This window comes from Podarcis gaigeae, assembly GCF_964106915.1.
Source record: "Podarcis gaigeae genome assembly, chromosome: 11".
Taxonomy (NCBI): Eukaryota; Metazoa; Chordata; class Lepidosauria; order Squamata; family Lacertidae; genus Podarcis; species Podarcis gaigeae.
Window position 1 is genome coordinate 39,485,259 of NC_139687.1, and position 25,644 is coordinate 39,510,902.

The 25,644-nt window shown below is 45.1% G+C and overlaps 1 protein-coding gene across 4 annotated transcripts in view; it reads left to right on the forward strand.

Annotated features, from left to right (window-relative positions):
- The first annotated feature begins 7,840 nt into the window (after positions 1-7,840).
- Positions 7,841-25,644, forward strand: part of HTR1A (5-hydroxytryptamine receptor 1A) — a 55,012-nt gene continuing 37,208 nt past the window's right edge. For 3 of the 4 annotated variants that reach the window (XR_014556378.1, XR_014556379.1, XR_014556380.1), the window contains exon 1: positions 7,841-11,717. Coding sequence is in view for 1 of the 4 variants with exons in the window: in XM_083703620.1 (XP_083559746.1) it covers positions 9,916-11,244 (1,329 nt within the window). In the remaining 3 variants the exon portion in view is untranslated. Of the gene's footprint in view, positions 12,031-25,644 lie in introns of those variants that run through there. The other variant, XM_083703620.1, reaches the window with a different exon arrangement.

Here is a 25,644-nt window from a genome sequence, read left to right on the forward strand (position 1 = left end):
GGTCATCCAGTAAGCCTCAAGGCTGAATAGAGGGATTTGAACCCTGGTCTTCCAAGTCCTAGTCTTACACTCTAACCACTACACCACACTGCCTCTGAGAATTAATTTCACTAATGGATAATGAAACTCAATGGCTGTTGTTTCATATTATTATTTCATTTCGTTTCATATTACTGGGTAAAGAAAGCAATGGTTTAAGACAGAAGGATGGGAAGGAGCAAGGACCAAGACATGGCTCCCATCAGATATAAAAATAGTATTGTACAATATTTAAAAACTGGATCCACAGCTGCACACAAAATTCATGGACTTGTTTCTTTTTCAGAGAAATTTCAGCTCAGTCCTATTGAAAATGTATTGAGGAAAGAAAAGAACAATATTGCAATCTAACCTTCTTCCACCCTGACCTGCTTTGCCCAGAGCTGCTGTATATGTATAGATTCAGCAGAAGTGTCCCACCCAGCTCTCCTGGCTGAGGTAGCCTCCCACCAGCTGCCACCAGAGTGGTGCTAGTGTCACTCAGCCAGTGAGGCAGTACCCCTTCTGCCCACAGAACCAGTGGGTGGGAATACCATTGTCGGTGAGATGCCTGCAGGGTGGAGCTAAGCTGGCCAGGTTCCATTGGATTCCCAGTCTGTTTCACTACCATCATGCAATAGCATGGGACCCAAATCAGGTCTGATTGCTGTACCAGCTCTAGGCTTTATGAAGCAGCAGGTCCAGTACAACAGCTATAGTCCTCCTGCTTCCCTGGCTGCCATGAGCAGCATGGCTGTAGATGAGGCAGTGGACCTGCTACTCCATAAAGCCTCATTGGTGGCAAGTGCTTGGATTGTGCCCCTCTTAACTGCTAATTAGGGTTGCAATGCAATTTGAGCCATGTCTACTCAGATGTAAGTCCCAATGAATTCAATGGGGCTTCCTTCCAGTTAAGTGGGTATAGGATTGCAACATTTGTAGCTTTTCAGTTTATTTATTATATGTATGTAGATCCTGCACTTGTGAGTTGTTTCTAGAACTCTCTCCCCAGAATACTAATAAGGACTATAGCTCTTTAGTTTAAAAAATACTGGGGCAGATGTTGGTTCCAGACCATTAACTCCAATGATACTACAGAACTTGAAAAGCTTAGTCAGCAGCTAGATAACTCCGCAGCAGCTAGATAACTCCTTAGTCAGCAGCTAGATAACTCAGCTTTATTAATTTAATCTAAATATTATTTATATTTATTAATTATCTTATTTTAACTGCTTGCACCCCACATTCTCCACTGAGATGGATCCAATGCAGCTGATAAAGGATAAAACCAGATAAAAATGTCAAATCATATTGCTAATTACTGATAAAATACAGTCTCCAAACACCAAATACAAAAGAAGTAAAGAATAATAATGACCCTATTTCCAACAGGAAATTCCACACAGCTGCAAGAGAAAAACAATTAATAACACAGAGAATAGCAACACTGTCAAAGCCACTGTGCAGAAATGGCTACAAAGTGCTATCTCAAAGCCTTCTGGAATACTCAGGTTTTATAACCTGATGCTGAAAGGAACATTTAGTAACTCAATCCTGTATCTGTTCAATAGTATGTCCCACTGAGTTCAATGGGATTTATTCCCAGTTTGCTTTTACTTTGGAGATGCTAGTTAGTATGTGAAGGGGTTAAGGACCGCAGAGTTCTAAATTGCTACACTAGGCTCAGTGAGGTCACCTCCAGCTTCTCCTGAGAAGAAGGGAGTAAGGCTTGTTTCCTGTTCCTGTTCCTCTCCCCCTCCCTCCCTCCCTCCCTCCCTCCCTCTCCACTGCAAGTGATGGAGGCAGACATGCTCAACATACCTCTCTGCCTCAGATATGTGTCTGAGGCTGCCTTTGCTATACATTTCTATCCAAGAACATTTACCTGCATTCCTTATTGTTACATAGGATAATGCATGACTGTGACCTCGGATTAAGAAAAGCAGTTTTAAACTTACTTCAGAGTGTTTCATTGCATGAGGGTAGTAAGGAGGCCAGCTGCCTCAAGCAGCTGGAAGGCACAGAGCTGTGGCTAGGTGATTTTACCTCCCTGGTAGAACCATCCAGATTGCTTCCCCTAGCCACGAACAAATTAGCTCTTCTTTCTACCTCTCCTCCAACCCCCTCCCTCCACCAAAACCATTTCTTATGAGGCAATAATCAATATTTATATTAATGGACATATTTGTAGCCGATGTTGTGCCCCCAAATCACCTGCGCCCCTAGCGGGGGCCCACCTCACCACCCCCTAGCTATGGCCCTGGGAAGGCATTAAAATAAGGTTTAATAACCCATTCCTATGCTTCTTTAATCTGCCTCCTGGGTAGAGTTTTTTAAACTCTGCTACTGGGGCTCTTTATGTGCTAGGCCCACGGTTTTAAAACTGGCACCAGTCATTTTCTCCTTTATTAGTTAACCCAAGCACACGAGTCTGTAGAGGATTAAATATAATTGATATACCCTCTTACTAATACCCATCAAATAAAGCTCAGAATTATTGTATGAGTAGGAGAATATCTGGTGCTGGAAGCATGGTAGTGGTGAAGAAATGGGATACTTGATTCTTTTCTTTCTAGCTATTTCCCTTCACTAAAATGCCACATATATTTCAGTTTTGATAAAGAATGTTACATGGGGAGCCAATTTTGGGCAGAACAATCGCCAATGGGGAAATGACTATGCCCCTATTGAGTCTACCACTGACTCTTCCACTTCTGATTTCAGTCTCCCAAGGCTGCTTTTCAGTTAAAGAGAAGAAAGGAAAAATGCAGAGGTACCATTATATACATGTGCATGAAGGCAGAAGTTGGTGACCACAAATACAGGGTTTATCTCCTTTATTATTTTCTCTCACTAACTGTGTGAAGGTTATTGGAAGCCAGGAAATTAAAACCTATATTGTCTCCAAAAGTAAACAATAAACAAATTTCAAGCCAGATCTTAGGTATGTCTACTCAGAAGTCCAATGGTGTTGCAGCCTAAGTCACAACTATGAATCAAATAATTGTGGAGTTGGAACGGATGCTGAGGATCTAGTCCAGTTGCCTGTGAACTAAATCATACATGACTGATGGCCATCCAACCTCTGCTTAAAAACCTCCAAGGAAGTGTGAGAACTTAACAAGAGATGGTCAAGTGATGTGTGGGAAATGTATGTTCTATGGCAGTCTTCCCCAACCTGGTGCCCCCTAGGTGCTTTTGGATTGCTACTCCCACCATTCCTGTCCTTTGTGGCCATGCTGGATAAGCCAGGAGTTCAATAACACCTGGTGGGCACCAGTCCAGTGACAGCAGCTCTATGCTTTTGAAAACAGCCCAATTAAATGTATCTTGCCTGATAGCGGAATAAAACAATGCTCGATTTGTATTCCGATGGTACAGCAACTCAATAAAATGACACAGTAATATCACAAACCATTCCTTTACAGTTGTGCCTGTTGTATTTCCTTGCTATTTGTACTTCTGCCCCTGAGACTCACTGATCTCAATGAGACTTACTCTCTAGTAACACAGCAATCCTAGCATGCCTACTCAGAAATAAGTCCTATTGCATCATAGAATCATAGAGGTGGAAGGTACTACCTTCCTCCCAGGTAAGTGGGTATAGGATTGGTGGGAAGGTGTTATGGAGTTGGGGTCAGAAATGATCTGGAGCCATCAGGTGATAGTAAGAGGTAAGTTTTTGAAATATCACGTTCTTTAGATTACGGTGAAGAACTATTGAGGGGCAACACAATCACAGAGTTGAGATCAAGTGTGAGTAAGTGTAAACTGCTGCACTTTCTCCCCAAAAAAGAACAAGAACACTTAAGGGGAAAATAAATCCCAACTGCTATGGAAATCTAGAATAGCTGCAGTTGCCTACAAAAGAGGTCATGAGGCAGAGTAGAAAGCTCAGTAGAAATATTAGCACAGTCTGCTACTGCAGCAAAATAATTGATTATCAAAAAGTACTAAGAAAGGGACCGCAAATAGAACACTGAGAATCATAGGGCTTGTTTGGACACACTTTAGGGTCCTAATCTCTCTCCAGTGTTGCTACTTCTTCTCTGGTGTGACCTTGAGGGCTTTGGAATCCTCTATTTTTTAAATTAATCAGAGCATACTATGTTGTTAGAACCCAAATATTTGTTAATATAAACCTTGGTTTGAAAAATTGACTTGTTTCAGCAAATCATAGTTAAGATTAAACACTGTTTCGGGTTCAGACACAACACAAAACTGCGCTTAATCTAAAATGGAAGTGGAAGCTTTGAACTGCTTCTTTGTGATTGCATTGGAGGAGGAGAAGGAGAAGGAGAAGGAGAAGGAGAAGGAGGAGGAGGAGGAGGAGGAGGAGAGGAGAAGCTGCAGCTTGTCCTATGGTTCAGCATTACATGTGAAACCCTCTCCTCCCCTTATGTAGTCCTGAGCAGAAACTTCTATGAAGGTGCCAAAATTGGAGAGTGGAAGAAAATGATTGAAAAGAAGGGGGGATTGGGGGAACTCACCTTTCCTCTAGTAGTGGCTTCTTTCTTTCTTTCTTTCTTTCTTTCTTTCTTTCTTTCTTTCTTTCTTTCTTTCTTTCTTTCTTTCTTTCTTTCTTTCTCATTCCCACCATCTGTGTGTTCCTCTTCTGGCAGCCACCATTCCTTTCCAGATCTCCCCACACCCCACATCCTTATATTGTCATTCAATGGCCATCCTAGGAGGACAGCGTGGTATACCAAGTCATTTTGCTAACAATAGGAGCCCCAGTGTCCATTCCTACCTTTGACTGGGGCTGACAGTCCGAGTTTTAGTCCAAAGCATCTGAAGGGCACCAGCTTAGGTTTGACTGGTCTACACTGGTCTACTCTGACTGGCAGTGGTATTCCAAGGTCTTGCACATAATTCTCTCTGTTCTCTGCCTCCTCAGATCCTTTTTAACTGTGATGAAGCGCCAGAAAGAAAACCTAGGGCTGTAGCTGTATCAATAATGTGCTCTTACCATTGAGCTATGGCTCCTTTTATGTAAGCTCATGTAGATGTAGGATTATGAAATCCACAATGTAGGAAAGAAGATATGTATGAATGCATGAAGGGCCTCATCATAAAGTTAATAATAGTCTCCCCCGCCAAGTATTATTGGGGACCCAGCAGTAGCTGATATTCAAATTCACAGTTGGAAATGCAAACACAATTTCTCTTTGCAGGTTTCACATATGACTGCTTTACCCATAATGCCTCTAATTGTTTGAGAGAAGGTGGGACTAATGTTATTAGACACCTCAAGGTGCACCTCTGTGACTAAATGTTGCAATAGGAGTGCTCCTGTTCAGAGTTCCAGCCAATTAATGCCCCATTCAAGGACATTCCATTCCTTTCTCCCTGATTTTCCATTCCACTCCCAAAAGGATATTCTCCCTTCTATGTCGCTCTGTATTCTGTAGCCACTGACTATGCTGAGTCCTCACTAGACTATTTTGGGTCTCTCCTTGCCCCCCCCCCCCAATTTTGTGGCATTTCTGCAAACCTTGGGGTTCCCTCGAGCCAACTCATGTGCACGATAGTGCCATTTTGGCTACATAATTATTAGCACTCGGATAATGAGTTGGCTGTTAGTAGTATATATGATAGCTGAAAAAGGAGCTTGTGTGGTGTGTGTGTGTGTGTGTGTGTGTGTGTTGTGGACTTGATTGCTAGTTATTAAGAACCAAGGACAGAGGTAGTTATCTTCATTATACCCTTTTTGAAGGGTATCTGGCTGTCATGGTTGGAAAATGAATTATAGATTAGATAAACCTTTGGTCTGATCCAACAAGGCAATTTATAAATTATGTTCTTAAGAGCAACATTTTTAAAAGAAAAAACATTGTTCTAAGCAACATTCAACTCTAAAAATGTCTGAGGGCAAACTGGGGTGCAAAATCCCCTTTCTTTATTAAAAGAACCTTGTAAAGAGATGCAGAAAATCCCACCAACCTAGTGATATTATTTTCCTCAGGATTTTCAGTTCTTTCTTCCAGTGAAACTGACACTCTTGTCAACAAAATAAAATTGTCAGCTAATTGACACCAGCCCCAAACCCTCTGAACTTTTTGGAGATGTTTACCAGCTAGAAATGCATTGATTTACGGTGTGCCAATCTGATGCTCATTTCAGATTGTTCCCAGAGATACTGTTTTCATTTCAAGCTCTCTTTTAGTTGTTGTTGTTTTGGTGTGGTTTTTTTTGCCTCTTTCTATCAAGTGAAGCTATAGCATCCTTTATCTTTTGGAGATCAGCAATTTCAATACTTGGTTGCATTGTAATTTCCTGCAAGGCAACTTTCCTTTGAGCAGAGAGAGCAGGACAGAATGGATCCTTGCTTTTGTGTGTGTGAGACATGACAGAATCCAGAAAACAGATTCAGAAACAACCAGACAAACCTCTCCACTTTCAGTGACCAGTATCTAGTGGATGGATAAGATATTCCTAAATGACTCTGTGCTACAGTGCTTCCAAATGATTTGAGTGGACAACATGTAAACAAATCCATCTTAAGATACTTCAAGGACACGACGCTATAGAAACCTGCCTTGGTCTATTCCCCTTACCTTGGCTCTTTTATTGATCATTGTGTGACCCAACTAATTCAGTTCAAAGGTTCTAGGACAAAACGATTCATTTACTCCATTGGAAGTTGGAAGAGCTTAGAAAAACAGCTGCACAGTCATCCACGTACAGCCAGATTGACAATGACTTTCTGGTGCGATTGCTCACCCAGAAAAGAAACAAACTCTTTAGGAAGTCACCATTCCGTACAGGAAATCTAAGCGGACATATAATTCTTTGGGTTGGGGTCCTTTTTCATTTAAGTTCACTGAAAATCATTGTTGGCTGCTATTAAAAAGTACCTGGTGACTGTATGCTTTCCCATATGTTTATAATATAAAGTGTTGGTGAAAGCTAAGAGTCAGCTCCAGAACCTTTCCAGGGAGTTTAGTGGTAAATCATTTGCTCTGTCTGCAGAAATGTCCAGGTTCATTTCCCAGCATTTCTAGATAGGGCTGGGAGGGGAGGGGGGACACCCGTGCCTGAAACCCTAGACAGTCGCTGCCAGTCAGTGTAGACAATACTGAGATAGATGGGAAGACTCAGTATAAGGTAGCTTCCTGTGTTCTTGTTTTCAGTGCCAACGCATCCCCCTTAAACCTGAAGTGCTAGCTAAGAAAGGAGTACCTCTGCAGAGCACTTTTTACTAGCTGCTTAATAACAGCCACCTTTAAAGATCACCTGCAATTAGGAGTGGGGTCTTTCAAAGCAGATAGCGTGGCTTATATCCAGCCTTTGTGCTCCATCATTTTGGAACTGAAGTGCTGCCTTTTATGGAGTCCACCACTCCAAACAATCCAAACCCCGTTCGAGCCTTGGTGGTTAGGCGAAATAAAAGGGCTAATTGTAACCTCCAGGCAAATGCGCCCACACACCGACACTCCGCTGCTCTGAAACACCAGGGCGGTCCGATTTACCTGTCTGTGAAATGGTAGCAACAAAAGTTCAAGGAAAAAGGAGAGGAGGGAGAGAATAAAAGACGGAGCGTTCGAGTACATTTCGCTTCAAGGCGCCCAAGCGATACCTTCCCCCGCACCTCCCCCCACCCCCGCTGACCCGAGGTGGGCAAAGGCGACGTGGAGTTTCAGGGACTTTTCGGGTAGATGCATTCAAACGACCCGAAGCCTTTTTCAGCGGGGAAGCAGCTGCCCACGGGCGCGCCGAAACGTGGTCGTTCTCTGCCTACAGAGCTATCTGGGGAGGCTTTCCGAGTCTCCCAGCGCAGGTACGCGAGCTGAACAGGCGAAGCCCGACGTGGCGCGCCTGCAGGTGGCGACAAATGCCCTTGAAGCTCAGCGCTGTCCAGGGTGCTGAAATCCTGGCGCTCGCTAGCCGGCGCCGAAACGGACTTCGTCGCCTCCGCTGCCTTGAGGAAGGCGGGGAGGGGAACAGGGATGCCCATTCGCCGCCGCCGCCTTCCTTGCAAAGCGCCCGATTCCAGCTAGGGAACGAGGCGGTTGGGGGGGGGGAAGGGGGATCCCTTCCCTACGGTTCTCGCCAGTCACCCTCCGCTGGTTCAACGGAGCTGCTTCCCCAGGCAAAGCGCTCCAGTGGAAACGAAGCGAAATGAGAGACGGGGAGCTCAGTTCAGCGGTTCTCGCTGCTCTCCCTCGTCAAGCCCCCCCCCGCCAGTTCCTCCGGGTCGCCTCCGGCCAAGACGAAGCTCAGTCTCCACTGCATCCTGCCTCTTTGGCACTCCTGGCTGGGTAGACCCTGGGTAGACGTGAGGGCGCACATACAGGGACTGGGTTTTCAAGGGGAGGCGCGGCTGACGCGCGGCGAAGCAGTCCCAGCAACACCCCTATAACTTTTGCTCTTTTTAACGATTCTCGCCTGCTGTTGGAGGGTTGCGATGGGGGGCGGGGAGCAGGAGGCGGTTTGCGTTGCGTGTAGGGGGTTCCCCTTCCTTTAGAGAATCTATCTGGTCTAGTTTCTGACATGTGTATGGATCATGTGTGAATGTGTGTTGGGGTGGGGAGGAGACAATGTGTCCTATCGGTCCTATCCTTACTCCCCTATGGCTGCTAAGGCACCCAATGAATGCTGCCCCAGATTCCATTGACGAAAAGGACCATCGGCATAGAGTCCCATGTCATCCGGCGAGAAGCACCCACTAACGCACACGAGGTGTCTATGTGGGGGCGTTGTGTGTGTGTGTGTGTGTGTGGAGGGGGGGGGGAGCGGAGAAGTGAAAGGGAGGGGCCGAGGGGAGGAGGAGGGAGGAAATAAACCCGAGAGGAGGAGAATTGGGGGGGGGGGGCAACAAAATGCTGAAGGCGAGAGATCTCAGCAGTCCTTGGCAGTGGAGAAGTGAAAAGAAGAAGGAGGGAAAGGAGGAGAGGAGAGGAGACGGGGGCAGACCCAAAGGCTGAAAGAGGAGCAAAGAAGCCGACGGGGTGACAAGGAGAAGACGAAGGGGAGGACTGGCAGCAGGCAGCGAGGACTACAAAAAGTGTGTGTGTGAGTGTGTGGACGGGGGAAGAGCGGCTGCAGAAAGAGAGCAGCAGCAGCAGCAGCGAGGGCTAGAGAAGCGGAGCAGAAGCGAGGGAGAAGGCGGGAGAGGGCAGACAAGGGAGGAAGAAGAGAAGAAGTGGGGCAGAGAGAAAAGGGATATAAATTTATAAATAAATGGGATCCAGGCAGAAGGAAATAAATAAATAAAGGAGACAAAGAAGTCGAGGAGGGAGCCCAAGAGGCAGCGGCAGGAAGAGGAGCAGAGAGAGAGAGAGAGAGAGAGAGAGAGAGAGAGAGAGAGAGAGAGAGAGAGAGAGAGGACGGCGAGAGCGACGGGAGGCTGCGAGAAGCCAAGCTCAGCGAGTGAGTGACGGGGGGATGTGGCAGGGAGGATAAGAAGCGGCGGCCAAGAGCCAGAGAGAAGCAGAGAGACTTTGAGAAGGAAGGGCGAGGAGGAGGAAGCAGGAGAGCCAGCCCGGCAGCAAGTGGGGGCCGCCTGAGGGTTGAGCAGCGGCGGCGGCGGCGGGAGGGGGCAGTGGCAGCAGTAGCAGCAAGGAAGCTCGAGAGGAGGTGCTGGGCACTGCTCCCGGGAATGCCTAGCCGAGGAGGAACAGGAGGAGCAGGAGGAGGAGGAGGAACAGGAGATGCAGCCGGTGTGCCGGGACTGGCGCTAGCCCGAGGCGCTGCCTGGCTTTAGCCCGCCGAGGGGCGCGTGAGTCCCGCCAGCCGCCGCCGCCTCTCTCCGCCCGTCCCGTCGGGGGGCCATGGTGGTGCTGACCCTCTGGAAGCGCTGCTGCCCACCGCCGCTGCCGCCGCCGCCGCCGGAGTGAAGGCGCTGCCTCCTCGGCCCCCCTCGCCCCCCGCTCCTCCCTCCGGCCCCCTTCCGCCATGGAGATGCCCAACAGCACGACGGCGGCCAACGGCAGCCAGCCGACTAGCCCGGCGCCCGCGGCCACCCTGGGTTACCAGCTGGTCACGTCGGTGGTGCTGGGCGCGCTGATCTTGTTCGCCGTGGTGGGCAACGCGTGTGTCATCGCCGCCATCGCCCTGGAGCGCACCTTGCAGACTGTGGCGAACTACCTGATCGGCTCCCTGGCCGTCACGGACCTGATGGTGTCGGTGCTCGTGCTGCCCATGGCCGCCCTGTACCAGGTGCTGGGCAAGTGGACGCTGGGCCAGGTGACCTGCGACATCTTCAACTCCCTCGACGTGCTGTGCTGCACCTCGTCCATTCTGCACCTGTGCGCCATCGCCCTGGACCGCTACTGGGCCATCACGGACCCCATCGACTACGTCAACAAGCGGACGCCCCGTCGGGCCGCCGTCCTCATCAGCCTGACGTGGCTGATCGGCTTCCTCATCTCCATCCCGCCCATGCTGGGCTGGCGGACCCCAGAGGACAGGGCCGACCCCAACGCCTGCACCATCAGCAAGGACCCCGGCTACACCATCTACTCCACCTTCGGAGCCTTCTACATCCCGCTGCTGCTCATGCTGGTCCTTTACGGGCGCATCTTCAAGGCGGCGCGTTTCAGGATCCGCAAGACCGTCAAGAAAGCAGACAAGAAGCAGCAGCAGCAGCACGAGGACTCGGAGAAGGTGGCCGACACCTGCCTATCAGCCTCGCCGTCCAGCGGGGAGCCCAAGCGGAGCAACGGGGGTCCCCAGCAGCAGCCCAAAAGCTGGAAAAGCGCAGTCGAGCCCAAAGGGCCTGAGGGCCCGTGCGTCAATGGGGCCCTCCGGCTGGGAGAGGACTGCCCGGTGGGTGCCTTGGAAATCCTCGAGGTCAACCCGTCCAACTCCACCAAGAGCCACCTGCCCCTGCCCAACCACCACCACCATCACCACCACCATCACCACCACCACCACCCTCCCCAAGGCAGCTCGGGGGCGGCCACGCCGTCGACGGAGCGCAAGAACGAGCCCAAGAACGCAGAGGCCAAGCGCAAGATGGCCCTGGCCCGGGAGAGGAAGACGGTCAAGACTCTGGGCATCATCATGGGCACCTTCATCCTGTGCTGGCTGCCCTTCTTCATCGTGGCGCTGGTCTTGCCCTTGTGCGGCTCGGGCTGCTACATGCCGGACTGGCTGGGCGCCGTCATCAACTGGCTAGGCTACTCCAACTCGCTCCTCAACCCGGTCATCTATGCCTACTTCAACAAAGATTTCCAAAGTGCTTTTAAGAAGATCATCAAGTGCAAGTTTTGCACGCAGTGACTGGAGCGCAGGGAGGGACAGCACACACACAGAGAGACACGCTTTTGGGGGGTGAAGTGGGGGGCTGGGAGAGGGGTAGGGTAGGCACTGGGTGTGTGGGTCTTATCCTCCACCTCACCTCTTCATGAACTCCCCTCCCCCCAGGCATCTCCTTCTACCATGGATGCTTTGCAGACATCTGATGCCCTGTAATGCCGTCGAGGCTGGGCCATCTCACCTCTTCTGCGCCATTTTCATTGGGCACTGATGGCTCTTTTATTTTCGGGAGAGGAGGAGAGGAGGGCGGGGAGCGTCGCCTGGACCCCCCCTTCCCCCATTTGGGACGCTGGAATGGAGGCTGCCCTGTGCCTTGGGTCCCAAAGCAGACCGGGGCCCAAAGCCAACTGCTCTCGCCCAGCAGTGTTGCTCATCCGGCGCCCTCGGGGGTCCCTTTTCTGAACTCCTGCTTCAACACCGCGAGGCGGCTCAGGAAGGTAGGAGCGTCCCAGGGAAGCCTGACAGTCTCGTTTGTTGTTGCTCCCGGCCTCGACTCCTTCTCAGAGTTTCCTCCTTACTCCAAACAGTGCATAGAAACAATCCGATCTAGGGGAGCTGATCTAGGATTTTGAGGGTGTGTGTTTGCGTGTGGGGGTGGTAGGATGGGCTGCAGACCTGGAGACTAACCAACCGACCAACAAACAGGGTATCTGCCCGAATTGAAACCACACAATAAAACCATCCTATGCATAACAACGTAAATCTGTCTGGTTTCTCTCCTTCGCTCGCTCCCCACACGCCCCCCCCAAACCCTCGGATTTATTTATTTTTATTATTTTAAAGAAGAAGCTAAAAAACTTCTTTGCTTCTTTTAAGGCCGAGTAAGTACGAACTCTGAAAGGGAGCGAAGCAACCAAGCCAACTGGAGCGGCTTCCAGGTGCTCGCCGGCTTGGGCAAAGTGCATTTCGGTGGGGTGGGAAAGGAGGGAGGGAGCCAAGCGGATCCGCAATCCTGTACTGTAAGTGACTTGCTAACTGATCGGTCTGTACCATGTATTGTAGAGAGCACTCTCCTGCTTATATGTTGTCAGCCATTTCTATGTCCAGGACTCCCGCGAAAGGGCAAGCCGATCCCACGCTACGCATGTTTACTCGGAAGTAAGTCCCACCGAGCTCAATGCTCCCAAGGAAGCCTGCGGTCCTTGGCACACTTGGGTGGAAGGGGAGCGGAGAGAAGAGCCATTGGTTGAGGCGAGATTTACTTCAAAGTAAAAACGTTCATCGGATCGGGCCGCCGTTAAGGCTTGAAGCCTGAAATGGTGGGAAACACACCTCTTATGAAAGATTTAGCAGACGAGGAGATAGCTTTAATCGGTGTTTAAAGCGCTAGAGGCAAGCTTCCGGGCCACACTGAACTTCCTGCAGCAGACAAACCGATGCGGTAGGGTTAACTTGATACAGTATTTACATAGCTTTCGGTTGAGTCCAGCTAGATTTTACTCAGAGCAGATCCGCTGAAATGAATGTTTGGGGTGCCCGTTATTTTCGGTGGGTTTACTCTGAGTAGAACTAGCATGGGATTCAACCCTTTATCAGGACAAATAAGTAGTGAAATGCTTAATGCAGGCAGCGTTCATTAGATCAAAATCCTTGATAAGGATGCAAATTAGAAAAAGTTGTTCCAGGGACAAAACAGCTTCTGGTGGATAGTGCCCAGGGGTGTCCTTTGGAAGCAGAACAAAGACAGTTCTGCATCACTGGAGTCTCCCACAATGCTTGGAAAAGTGAAAATAAAGAAGGCAGTCCTAGCAATTATAAATGATTAGCAAATGCTTGCAACATTTGGTCCAGATAAATATATGGTCTCAGTTGAGTATTGCTCTTTCTTGTTTGGGATCAACACGTGAGACTTGGAACTCTTAATATTGCATTAATAGATGAACGTGATGCCCTTAACTTACCCTGCTGGCTTCAAGCCTCTAGACACTTACTCCCAAGTAGACACGTTGTCTGCAGAGAAGGTGAATGGGGGAGCTGTATGCCCAGAGTGTGAGCAAAGAAGTTAAAACAATGCTCAAGAGATAGCATATTATTTAAATGTTCCATCAGAGAAACGTGGCCACAGACTGAGTTTATTTGCATGCATGTCTGCATATAAAAAAGCCCTCATGTCTAATAAACTTTGCTGAAAGTTACAATGCAGCTACTGACTGCAGTTCACAAGCCCAAGGATGTGGCTTGTGGATTGCAGACTGCAGAAAACTGTCACTATGCTTTTTTATTTTATTTGAAAAGAGCATTTTAAAGATTAGTAGGTGTAGAGGGCATATGTTAGCAGAGGCAGCAAGAGGTCTCCTAACTCCTCCCACAATGACTTTGACTCATATTGAATCCTTCATTTTAATCATCTCAGTTCTCTTGTTGAAGATTAATGAAGAGAGGCAAGTTTCACTCCCAAAGTTCTGTGCATTCCATCATTGATATGAATGGAACTTGTGCCAGAGCATGGGAAGTGCTCTCAAATCCTTCAGAGGAGTTTGCACAAAGGTATGTCTGGCGTCTTGTGCATCACACAGCTGTAAAAATAGCCATACAGCTGTAAATAAATAAAAAGACAGTTTAAACTCATGAGCAACCATGTTAGAGTGCCCAGTGCTTCAGTCCCTTGAGCACATGACTGGAAAATGCATTGCGTTGCTTCCAGGGAGTGAGATTTTCTGACAAGTCATGGACTGTAGAACATAATGGACACCAGCTGCAACAAGCCTAAACACATATACAAAGAAGTCATGGGCATTTCTATGTAAAATTTGCTTCCATGGGAAAGCTTTTGGAATACTTCTTATGAAGACATAATAAACCTAGGGGTAAAAGTCTTGTCAGAATTCATCAGCAGCATAGATTTTTAAAGGTTGAATTCATAAGGAGACTAGATTTGTGTTGGTTCAGTTACTGGGCTTCACCAAGAAAAACACACATGGATAACTACACAGCAGATATCTCCCTGAAGGGTAACTCCAAAAGACGAAGTTATAATAGAAACAAAATGTGAGTCATTCATTGTGAAGGACCCAGATATATTCTCTGAAAGCTATGCTTCTGTTACAGGGATCCAATATCCAATTTCCACTGCCCCCCAACTGAACTATTCTTATTGGTAGGATCCCAACGGTGCATCCACTGATATTTTTATTATTGTGTAGAATGTGGCAGCGTCAATGTTGCAGGCGCATATTGGAGAGTGTCTGTGACATTATCAGTCACAAGTGGCACAACTCTTCCACATGGCTGCTTCAATTTCATGTACGTATAAGAAGTCCAATTTAGCAAATTATAATTACCATTAATCTTCCAGTTAGAGATGGGAAATATGCAGCCCTCCAGATATTGTTGGACTTTAACTCCCGTCAGCTTCGGCCCGTGTGGACAATGGTCAGGGATAAGGAGAGCTGGAGTCTGAAAGCCTCTGGGGGGCTGCAGGTTCCCCATACTTGCTTTATATGTGGAGCATGGCAAAATTTGTGTAGCTCTTAAAAAAATAAATCACTCCCAGAATTTCTCAGGACTGAAGCCTACATCTGTATTTTTTAATATATAAAAAAGCAGCAATATTGTTGTTCCCCTAGAGCAAGATTATTATTTGCAGCAAAGCTACTTCAATCTTGACGCAATATCAAGCTATTACATTTGAGTTAGTCCCTGCTGAACAATTTAACACAGGCTAAAATCCATATCTAGAATACAGTTTGACTGCTAATTATTTAAGTCTAAAACCCTAAACACACTTACTAGGGAGTAAGTCTCACTGAACACAGTGGGACTTCCTTCCAAGTCAACATGCAGAAGAATGCACTTTTCCTTATGGGACTAAAAGTAACACCAAAGGCATATGAATGGGACATAATTTCAAGTGAAGTCTATCAATGTTTTAAGCATATTTACACAGAACTGAGTTCACTGAAATCTTATGGGGGCATGCTACTATGAAAGTGGATTGTTACTGCCTAAGAATCATATTTGCATGTAAGAGTTTTAATAGCTATGGGTTGATGTACACATTACATCTTTATTGTATAGAGACAATTCCCAGGTAGTTAACAAAAGTGTTCTCCATCATTTCAAGGGTGCTTTTGCAGCCAGTGTGCTGATTGGGCAGTTGATACACTTTACAGCAAAGGGATATTTAGGTTGTAGTGGATTTTGCACAATTTTGCAATTCTTTTTCTTCTTCTTTGGCGATCACTCGTAGCCGAGTAAGATTATCTTCCATAAACACAGTTTTAACAATGAGTCCGTGAGTGACTGTGGAGGCCAATTCTGGATCCGCACGTCCTTCCACAGTGGGGACATTGGTTTCTGGGCAAGAGTTGATCACGATGTGAATGAGCTAATGTTATATTTATACTAAATGCCCATATAATTGGAGCTGGAAGCAAAGGTTGTGATTCAGGACCACTTATTATTTTTATTCATTCATTTAATAATAATAATAATAATAATAATAATAATAATAATAATAATAATAAAATGTACACCCCACCCCTGAGACTATTCCATTGTAACTATCCAACCTCTCGAAATTTCAACATCTCTTGTGATGGTTTGACCCCTTTCCATTTTGACAGTACAAATTCTACAAATACCTTCCATATCTCCTCAAAATAATTTCTCCTGCATATGGGACCGCTTATTCTTGAACATGGTAGCTGAAGTCATTTTGAAGGCTCAGTGACAGTATCATTTCAAGATATTTCTGCAAGGGCCAATACTATGCCAATTCTCTCCTTCATCTATAACCTGCCTTCTCCGTGGTGCCACCTGTTGCATAGCAGGGGCCGGACTTGCTATGTGAATACCTTGACATTGCTCCAGTGCAACTGGCATGTAGGGTTTAGTCTTTTACATGAGTTACTTTGAAAAGATTTATACCCCACCATCTCCCAGGACTCACAGTGCCTCACAACAGCTTTATCTATATGTATGTCCTGCCTCCGTGGGACTCAAAGCTGTAGGCGCTTAAACAAATAAGTAACTAAAGGAAGCCAAAACAATGAAAAGCCCCCTTTTACGGCAGGGTTGGAGAAACCATTGCCAGCCCAAGGGCTGCACTGTCTTCTGGGCAACACTTTGGGCACCACATGCTGGTGATGGATGGGGCCAAAGGCAAAGGTTGAGAGGGCAACATATGTGACCTGGGGAGAAGGATGGTGATGAGAGTCTTGAGAGCCAGATGGAGATGCCTGGAGGACCACATTTCCTCTCCCGAGGTTCCCGATCCCTGTTTTAGAAAAATTCACACACAAAAAGGAGTTAGTGTAAACCAGTTAGCAAGGAGCAAGTCCCATTCAATTTCCTGGAAACTTACAAATAAACAGAAGTCGAGTCATGTTGCACAAGATTTCGTTCCAAGCCTTTCCTGTTATTTCTTGCCCCCCCAATTTCCCCAGCCCCTGCTATTACACATAGTTTACCTGACTGGCTTGCCCCTTTCAATGTAATCCTGACCTAAACGAAATCCATTGACATCAGCAGTGTCAATAGGATAGATAGAATTAACCCAAGTCCCATGAAAACCCATTTTGAAAATGAATTTTGTTTTCTTGGCTTCAAGCCCAAGCACTCTGGTTTGGAAAGATGTTCCATAGAAATCCACCAGACCTGTTTCCAAATATATGTGTTTACAATCCAGGTACAGATCTCTCAGGTGCTGTTAAAATGTCAACCTTGTTATCTCGAGCCTGAAAACAATTTGTATGAAAAGAAAGATGTATGTGTTTGGGGTCAGTTTTCTAGCACTTAAAAGCTACCACAAAGAAGACAGAGAACACTGAGGGACGTGTATGGTGAGATATTTTAACATGCTGTAGTATAAACAAATGTTAGGTGTTAGGACTCACTTCCTGAAGATCAGTTGGGCAATAATACAAGTTATTGAGAGTCTTCTACTCTGGAATGATCCTTAACCTGGATGGGTTAAGGAAGGCATGTGTTGTCTTAAGGGAGATGGGTTTAGAGTAGATGATCCTTGAGGTCCTTTCCAGAATCAGAACTCGTAGGGAGGTGACAGAATGCCCATTTTGCACAGCACCCCCTATCTTCATACAGGGTATGGATTGTGATCTAGTCTAACGTTCCCAACTCCTGGTTTGACAGGGATGCTAATTTTGCACTATGAAATAGTCTGAAACCTTTGTGAAGTTCATCTATGATCTCATGCTTGAGCCAAAGACAGAGAAAGAGGTGATTGTCCTGCTTAGTTTGATACAGTTTGTGCTACCTAGTGATAAAGGGAATGTTTATTCTGTGATTCATGTGAATGTATATGTCCACTCATGAACTGATGCTACTACATACTGTGTTCAATGACGTTGATAATTTTAATATGTTCTATAAATAGTCTAATTTTCTGATTAAAATGGACTGCATTTTCTCAATTAAAGTGATCTTTGATCTCACTTTCCCCTCTTTCTTTGATCAACACGTTCTTGAATTTCTGGTCTTTGAAAATGAAGTTGAGGTCCCCACAACATTGCAAAAGGCGAACACACAAGAATTAACAAGTGTTGCTGATATAGCCATATTACAGCATCAGACACAACTTGTACACAGGGATGCAGGAAATTTGTTAGCTATACATATATAAACAACAGTTCAGGGGAATTTACAAATTAATTCATTAGCTCTGTGTTACTGGTGGGTGATATTTGTTGAAACAAGAAGTTCCCTATGCATGAGTAGTGATGATGATGATGATGATTTGAAAAATATGCATCATTTATCTGTGAAGGTGTGGAACTGTTTGCATCTGCAAATTTGTTGGTTCCTACTTTCCCTTCCTTCCTGTAACTCAGTGACAGAGAGCATGGTTTGCATGCAGTGGGTCCAGGTTTAAACACTGGCATCTCCAGCTAAAACTGGGGAAAGACTTGCATCTGAAATCATGAAGAGTCACTGCATGTCAGTGTAGTCAGTAGTGAGCTCAGCACAAAGCAGTTTCCTATGTTCCTTTCTCTTTCCTGGTATAAAACACTAGATACTTTCTAAATGTAGTTATGTCAGCTTATAATGCCGGATTAGAGCTGGATTTATTTTAGTGGAAGATTAAATGGGATAACAAATGGGTTGTATTTCTTGTTTTCCCTAAATATCACATGGTCAGAAGCTGAAGGTGATCTAGTGAAGCATAGGGTGCTCAGAGCTGCTTGTTATTTTACACACTGAGAGGACCTAGACCTGGCTATGTATGAGTATCACCCTACTGGAATAGACAGGTCATTGCCATAAAGCTGTCCTTATACTATATTCTGATTTTACTGCCCAGTTTAATGAGAACTTGAGGATCACAGGGGAAGGACTAGTGCCAAATCTAGTCCAAGGGCTGGATGCATCTAGATAGTAGCACTAGTGGAAGCCAGTGTAACACATCCTACAAACACAATGGGGATTCCCCTCTCCTCATCCTTGCCCCCTAATTCACACTAGGAGGTCAGGAGAATCCCCAGAACAGGGCAAGAGTGGAAGAGAGGTGATATCATTTCACCAGGCAAGTAGAGATGCTAGTGCTGATGGAGTGATCTCCTCAGCACTACTTCAAATTCCACCTCAGGTCACATCTTGGATCACACACTTGGAGGAAGCTACAAATGATGTTGTTTCTGCAGAGATGTTGTAGGCTAGAACCAGAGTGTGGCAGGATCTGCCTCCCTGGAGGAGCTAGCTGGTTATTTAAAGGGCTCTTACCTTGCTTTGTAGCCTTTGCCTTTTGCAGGGCTGGGGAGACAGAAGCAATTCATGGGACTCATTCTCTGAGTTAGAGGGTAGTGGCAGGGCTGTGCCCCCTGACATGCTCATGGTTGTCTTCTCAAAGAAGGCATCTGAACCTTGTCCTCATCAGAGTCCTCTGCCATATGCTGCAAGTTCCCTGTGTTGTGGGTCGTGATGGTTGCCTCTCTTTCTTATTACTCCTTTCAGGGAGATGTATCACAAAATGGATGGAATGATCAGTCTAGATCTCTTTTATATGCACTACTAGTGTGGAATATGTGGTCTTCTACATGGTGCTAGACTACAACCGCCATGATCCCTGACCATTGGCCATGCTTGTTGTGGCTGACATAATCCACCAACCTCTGGAGGGCCACAGATTAGAACCTATACCCTGATATAGGTATGCACAATCTCTTTCATTTTGTTTTTTTTAGTCAATTAATTTTCTTTTGCAACAGTTTTATGAGTGTTCCACTTTGGCTGGGCAATCAAAGAGCTTTGAAGCAAACAGAAAGCTACATGCATGGCTTCAGCTCTTAATGGACGATCTGGAAGAGGCTATATTAGTCATCAGTGGACTATGCCTTCAGAGAAATTATGCTTTTACAGAAATATAACTCGTAAATCATACTTCTATTTCAACCACGTGTCTGCCTGACATAATTTGCCATTTTAAGTGGAAGTTGAGTTATGGGTTGTGGGTGATCAGTAGGACCGTATTTACATTATAGACATGGACGATTTTTCATACCACTTTGACTGTCAAGGCTTCCCTAAAAGAATCTGGGAATTGTACCTTGGTGGAGTGTTGACAAATCTGCCTCTCCTCACAGAACTACAGGCCTAGTCTTCCCTGGAGAGGGAGAATGACAGTTAAACAAATATATCTATCGTAGATAAGTCATTTGACTCAGCTTTCTTTCAGCCGAACTGATTTGAGAAGCAGATTCACATCCTTGGCATCAGTTTTATTTCCCACAGCCACATATTTGTAATAATTTGGATGCAGGCAACCTGCTGCTGAATTACATAATCAAACTAATCACCACTGGATTGTTTTGAACAGGTTTAAGCACAAACATTGTGCCCTGGAAGCTGAAGGGATGTTTCCCTTGGAAAACATGGTTGTGGGAATGTATCCTGAGTCCTCCAGTTTACTATGGCAATTTCCTTTTTCATGGAGAGGTGGAGATTGCTTGCATGGTTCTTTTCTTGTTAATTAAATTTGTTAGATGATTTACTTTGCCAAAGGCAACCCAAAGTGACTTACAACCAAGCAGAGAGGGTTGCAGAGATGCACCAGATTCCATGTTTAAGCATGAACGTGAGAGGGAATCTTTTTATGAGGGATGTTGTTTCAAGTGGGGTGCTTTAGAAATCAGTCTGAATATATACAAAAGGCAGTAGTGTGGAGTGCTCCTGTTCAGGGTGATAGTCCAAGGAAACTTCACTCCACTCCACTCCACTCCACTCCACTCTACTCCACTCCACTCCACTCCACTCCACTCCACTCCACTCCACTCCACTCCACTCCACTCCACTCCACCCCATTCAATCTCCCTCTGGTTTTCCATCCCTCACCCAACCACCAGTCAACATTTCACAAAAATGAGCATGCTCAGCTCTCAGTGGGCTCTTTTTGGGTTCTTTCCTTACATTCTTTTTTAAAAAAGAAAAGGGCTTCTGCAAATTTTGGGTCTTCTCGATCCTGCTGGGTATGTATGTAACGATGTTTAAGCACTGGATATAAAGTGCTTTATATCCTGACTGTAGCACAGTTAGAGATGAGCATAAGAGTTCAATGGATATTACCGAGTGTAGTAATAAGCAGAGGGTTGTGGTTCTCTGTGGGAATGTTTCCCTAGCCCAAGGTGAGCTCTAATGCCCCTGAAAACACCACCCATCAAACAGCAGGGAAGAACAGAAAAAAATCCACTGTTGCTTTACAATTCTATTAAGCTCATAATACTAGGTTAGAACTGGATTCATCTTCCTCGATTGGAAACCTGTTTCCAAAGTGATAGTTCAAATGAAGCTTTCTGTTTTTTGACTGCTATCAAAGTAGTTCATTTTTGGTACTCCGGAGTCCTCTTGGTGGATCTGTGTGTCTAGCAAACAGGTGCAACGTTCAGAGAAACTTAATAGCTCCAGCGAGTTACAGATGCCAGCTCTCCCTGCAAAAACCTCACACAGAGCTCATTAAGGAAATTAAGTCTGATGCTGATTCTGTGTCTTCTCTCTAAGTTGGCAGTTTCTGCTGTATAGGCAGGCTTAAGTTTGTTGATACTTTACTGCCGAATATCGTTGCAACCGGGTACCATAAAGAGCTGGCACTAGCAGACAGCTGATGCTACCAGATGGAATATTTCTACAGAGGAAATACGTAGTACTGCTAGGGTAACTCAGCAATGGCCATTGCGAGCATAATTAAAGAACCCGCCTAGAATTGCTGTGGGAGAGGGACAAGAAAAATAAGGCGGCAGTAAAATAAATGAAGGCATTTTAAAGCTGCCTAATGGGTTTTGTAAAAAGAGAGAGGAAAAAAAATCCGTTTTCACTTGCCCACCTTCGTGGGGCTTACCTTTAAAGGGAACTGGTTTCCATTTGCAAAAAAACGAAACTTCACATGAAAAAGCAGAGGTGTGACATATACTTATTCTCCACCTAATCTGAACATGTATCTGGTCAGTGACCTTCAATAGCAGATTGAAGAGAAGGAAAAAATAAACCATCCAAGTAGTTATGCATGCCCAGTGGAGCTCAGGAAACTAGGAACCTGCCAGGGCATTAGTTCATCTAGCCTGATGTTGTCAACACTGGCTGGCAGTGGCTTTCTTTCTTTTTCTTTTTTGCAAGGATCCACCCAGCCTGACTTGGAGACGATGAGAGACACACTTGGGACCTTCTGCATGCAAAAGAGATGCCCCCAAACTGAGCCATAGCACTTCCCCCTAGCTTGGGGCTTATACTTCTCAAATAGCATTCCTTTCTACAGAGATGCTCAAGGTAATTTGTCCAGCACTTTAATGTGAACTGACCAGAGCCACACTTTCTGGATCAACATATAGGTCATCCTTTGTTTTTCACTCTTCTCCAGATTATGCAATACTGAATGTACTAAAATACATACACAAATGCATATTTTGGGGCAAAACGTGCAGAATACAATGCAAAATTTGTGTGGGAAAACTTTACAATTTTCATAATAAAAGATGGATACATGCAGCTGTTGCAAATACTGCTGTGGTAACAGTGTTGATAATAAAAAACAGAATTACTGATGCTTTGGGTTCCCCTTTTAAAACAGGAATAGGTAATTTGGAATGTCAAAATCCAGGGAGAAACTCCAAGGAGAATTTTGGAAGGATCCCCACTTACTGGTTTAATCCAGTTTTGAATATTTGCGTTCTCTATTATTGACTCTTGCACAGTGGCAATAGAGTGTGGCTTTTAAAAAATAGGTGTCCCGTAGGCAGCTAATTGCCATTGTTAAAGCTCACATAGTGCTAAGCCCCAGCACTCGATTTCTCTCAGTTCATTTGCTCTGATAAGGAATTAATGTGGAGAAATTGCACTTGTCTGTAGCAGCTTTCATAGTACCCTGGTCCGACTTTCTAATTGCATTATGGACTTGTTCTTGTAGAGAAGAATATTAAATCAATATTTTGAGTAGCAGGTACGCACAAATGTGAATGCTTTCTTTAAGTCTTAAGATGAATGTTAGCACAGGCAATGATGAAAGAGAAAATCTAAATGGACAGCAAAATAATTTTTGCTCCTTGCTGTGGGGAATAGGTCCTGCAGACATTTAAGGGCAGAGGAACTGCATTACCAGAGCTACTGTATATGAACTTCCCTTCAAGATTGCTAGAATCCTTCTTTTGATATTAATGGAGGTTGGTAAAAGTTCCCTGAAAATGTAATATCTATAGAGAAGATTATGCTTATTTATTTTGTTACTGTAATATACAGGCAGAGAGGTGAGTGCAGAAGTCAGCATTCTGGGTTTTTTTGTCACATTTTCTTCAGAGTAGACACATTGAAATGAACAGCCTAAGTTAGTCCTGGCCATTAATTTCAGTGGGTTTACTCTAAGCAAAGACTAGTTGAATACAAACCGGCAAGTCAAAAGTTTAACCTTTGGAAAGTCAAAATCTAGTCCTTAGGTCTCCAGCTGTTTTTGGACTACAGTTCCCATAATACCACTGGCTCTGCTAGCTAGGGATGATGGGAGTCATGAGGTGGCCAAAGTATTGGAGTCTCAGCTTCACGATCTGTCCTTCCAGTGAGCACTCAGGGCTGATTTCCTTAAGAATGGATACGTTTGAGCTTCTTGCAGTCCACGGGACTCTCAAGAGTCTCCTCCAGCACCATGATTCAAAAGCATCAATTCTTTGGCGATCAGCCTTCTTTATGGTTCGGCTCTCACTTCCATACATCACTACTGGGAAAACCTTGGCTTTTACTATACGGACCTTTGTTGGCAAGGTGATGTCTCTGCTTTTTAAGATCCTGTCTAGGTTTGCCATCGCCTTTCTCCCAAGGAGCAGGCGTCTTTTAATTTCGTGGCTGCTGTCACCATCTGCAGTGATCATGGAGCCCAAGAAAGTAAAATCTCTCACTGCCTCCATTTCTTCCCCTTCTATTTGCCAGGAGGTGATGGGCCCAGTGGTCATGATCTTCGTTTTTTTGATGTTGAGCTTCAGACCATATTTTGCGCTCTCCGCTTTCACCCTCATTAAAAGGTTCTTTAATTCCTCCTCACTTTCAGGATTCCAGGTGGAAAAATCGAAGTTAGAAACTGAACTACTAGAGCCCAAGACTAAGGTACTTTCTAGAATGTATAACTTGCTGTTAAAATGGAATACACAAGATGAAACGGTTAAATCGGCTATGATAAGGTGGGCACAGGATATTGGTTATAACATCATGTTTGAGGACTGGGAGAGGTTGTGGACTACTGGGCTGAATTTCACTGCATGTAATGCTTTGAGAGAAAATGTTATGAAAATGATATATAGATGGTATATGACCCCAGTCAAACTTGCAAAAATATACCACTTGTCTGACAACAAATGTTGGAAGTGTAAGGAGAATGAAGGAACATTCTTTCACCTCTGGTGGACCTGCCCTAGAGTGAAGGCTTTCTGGGAAATGATATATAATGAGCTGAAAAAGGTATTTAAGTATACCTTCCCTAAGAAACCAGAGGCCTTCCTTTTGGGTATTGTCGGCCAGAAGGTGTTAAAGAAGGACCGAACATTTTTCATGTACGCAACAACAGCAGCAAGGATACTCGTCGCTAAGCACTGGAAAACCCAAGATTTACCCACGCTGGAAGAATGGCAGATGCAACTGACAGACTATATGGAATTGGCTGAAATGACTGGCAGAATCCAAGACCTGGGAGAAGAGACGTTGGAAGAAGACTGGAAGAAATTTAAGATCTATCTACAAAAATATTGTAAACTATATGAATGTTAAGGAGGATGCTAGAATATAAACAATTGGGCACCATTGAGATAGAGGAAGTGATATATGAAGATAAGTCAAATTTAAGAAAAGAAAATTTTTTGGAAAATTTTAAAGTTATATTTAATTCTTTAAGATCTGAATAAAGGATATCAAAAATTAGAGATATAATATTGGAAAATTAGATAATAAGAATCGAAATAAGGGGATAAATTTGCTGGAAAAAATTGCTTGGCTAGGAACGCAGGAGCGGGAGATGTGAGGGAGTCCAAAGAAGTTGAGAAGACTATGTTAAAATATATGTTATATTGTATTGTTTATTGGAATTGTAACTAAATTAAAAAACTGCCAATAAATATATTATATAAAAAAAAATTCCTCCTCACTTTCTGCCATCAAGGTTGTGTCATCTGCATATCTGAGGTTGTTGATATTTCTTCCGGCAATCTTAATTCTGGCTTGGGATTCATCCAGCCCAGCCTTTCGCATGATGAATTCTGCATATAAGTTAAATAAGCAGGGAGACAATATACAGCCAATATTTCCCAATTTTGAACCAATCAGTTGTTCCATATCCAGTTCTAACTGTAGCTTCTTGTCCCACATAGAGATTTCTCAGGAGACAGATGAGGTGATCAGGCACTCCCATTTCTTTAAGAACTTGCCATAGTTTGCTGTGGTCGACACAGTCAAAGGCTTTTGTATAGTCAATGAAGCAGAAGTAGATGTCTTTCTGGAACTCTCTAGCTTTCTCCATAATCCAGCGCATGTTTGCAATTTGGTCTCTGGTTCCTCTGCCCCTTCGAAATCCAGCTTGCACTTCTGGGAGTTCTCGGTCCACATACTGCTTAAGCCTGCCTTGTAGAATTTTAAGCATAACCTTGCTAGCGTGTGAAATGAGTGCAATTGTGTGGTAGTTGGAGCATTCTTTGGCACTGCCCTTCTTTGGAATTGGGATGTAGACTGATCTTCTCCAATCCTCTGGCCACTGCTGAGTTTTCCAAATTTGCTGGCATATTGAGTGTAGCACCTTAACAGCATCATCTTTTAAAATTTTAAATAGTTCAGCTGGAATATCATCACTTCCACTGGCCTTGTTATTAGCAGTGCTTTCTAAGGCCCATTTGACTTCACTCTCCAGAATGTCTGGCTCAAGGTCAGCAACCGCACTACCTGGGGTATACG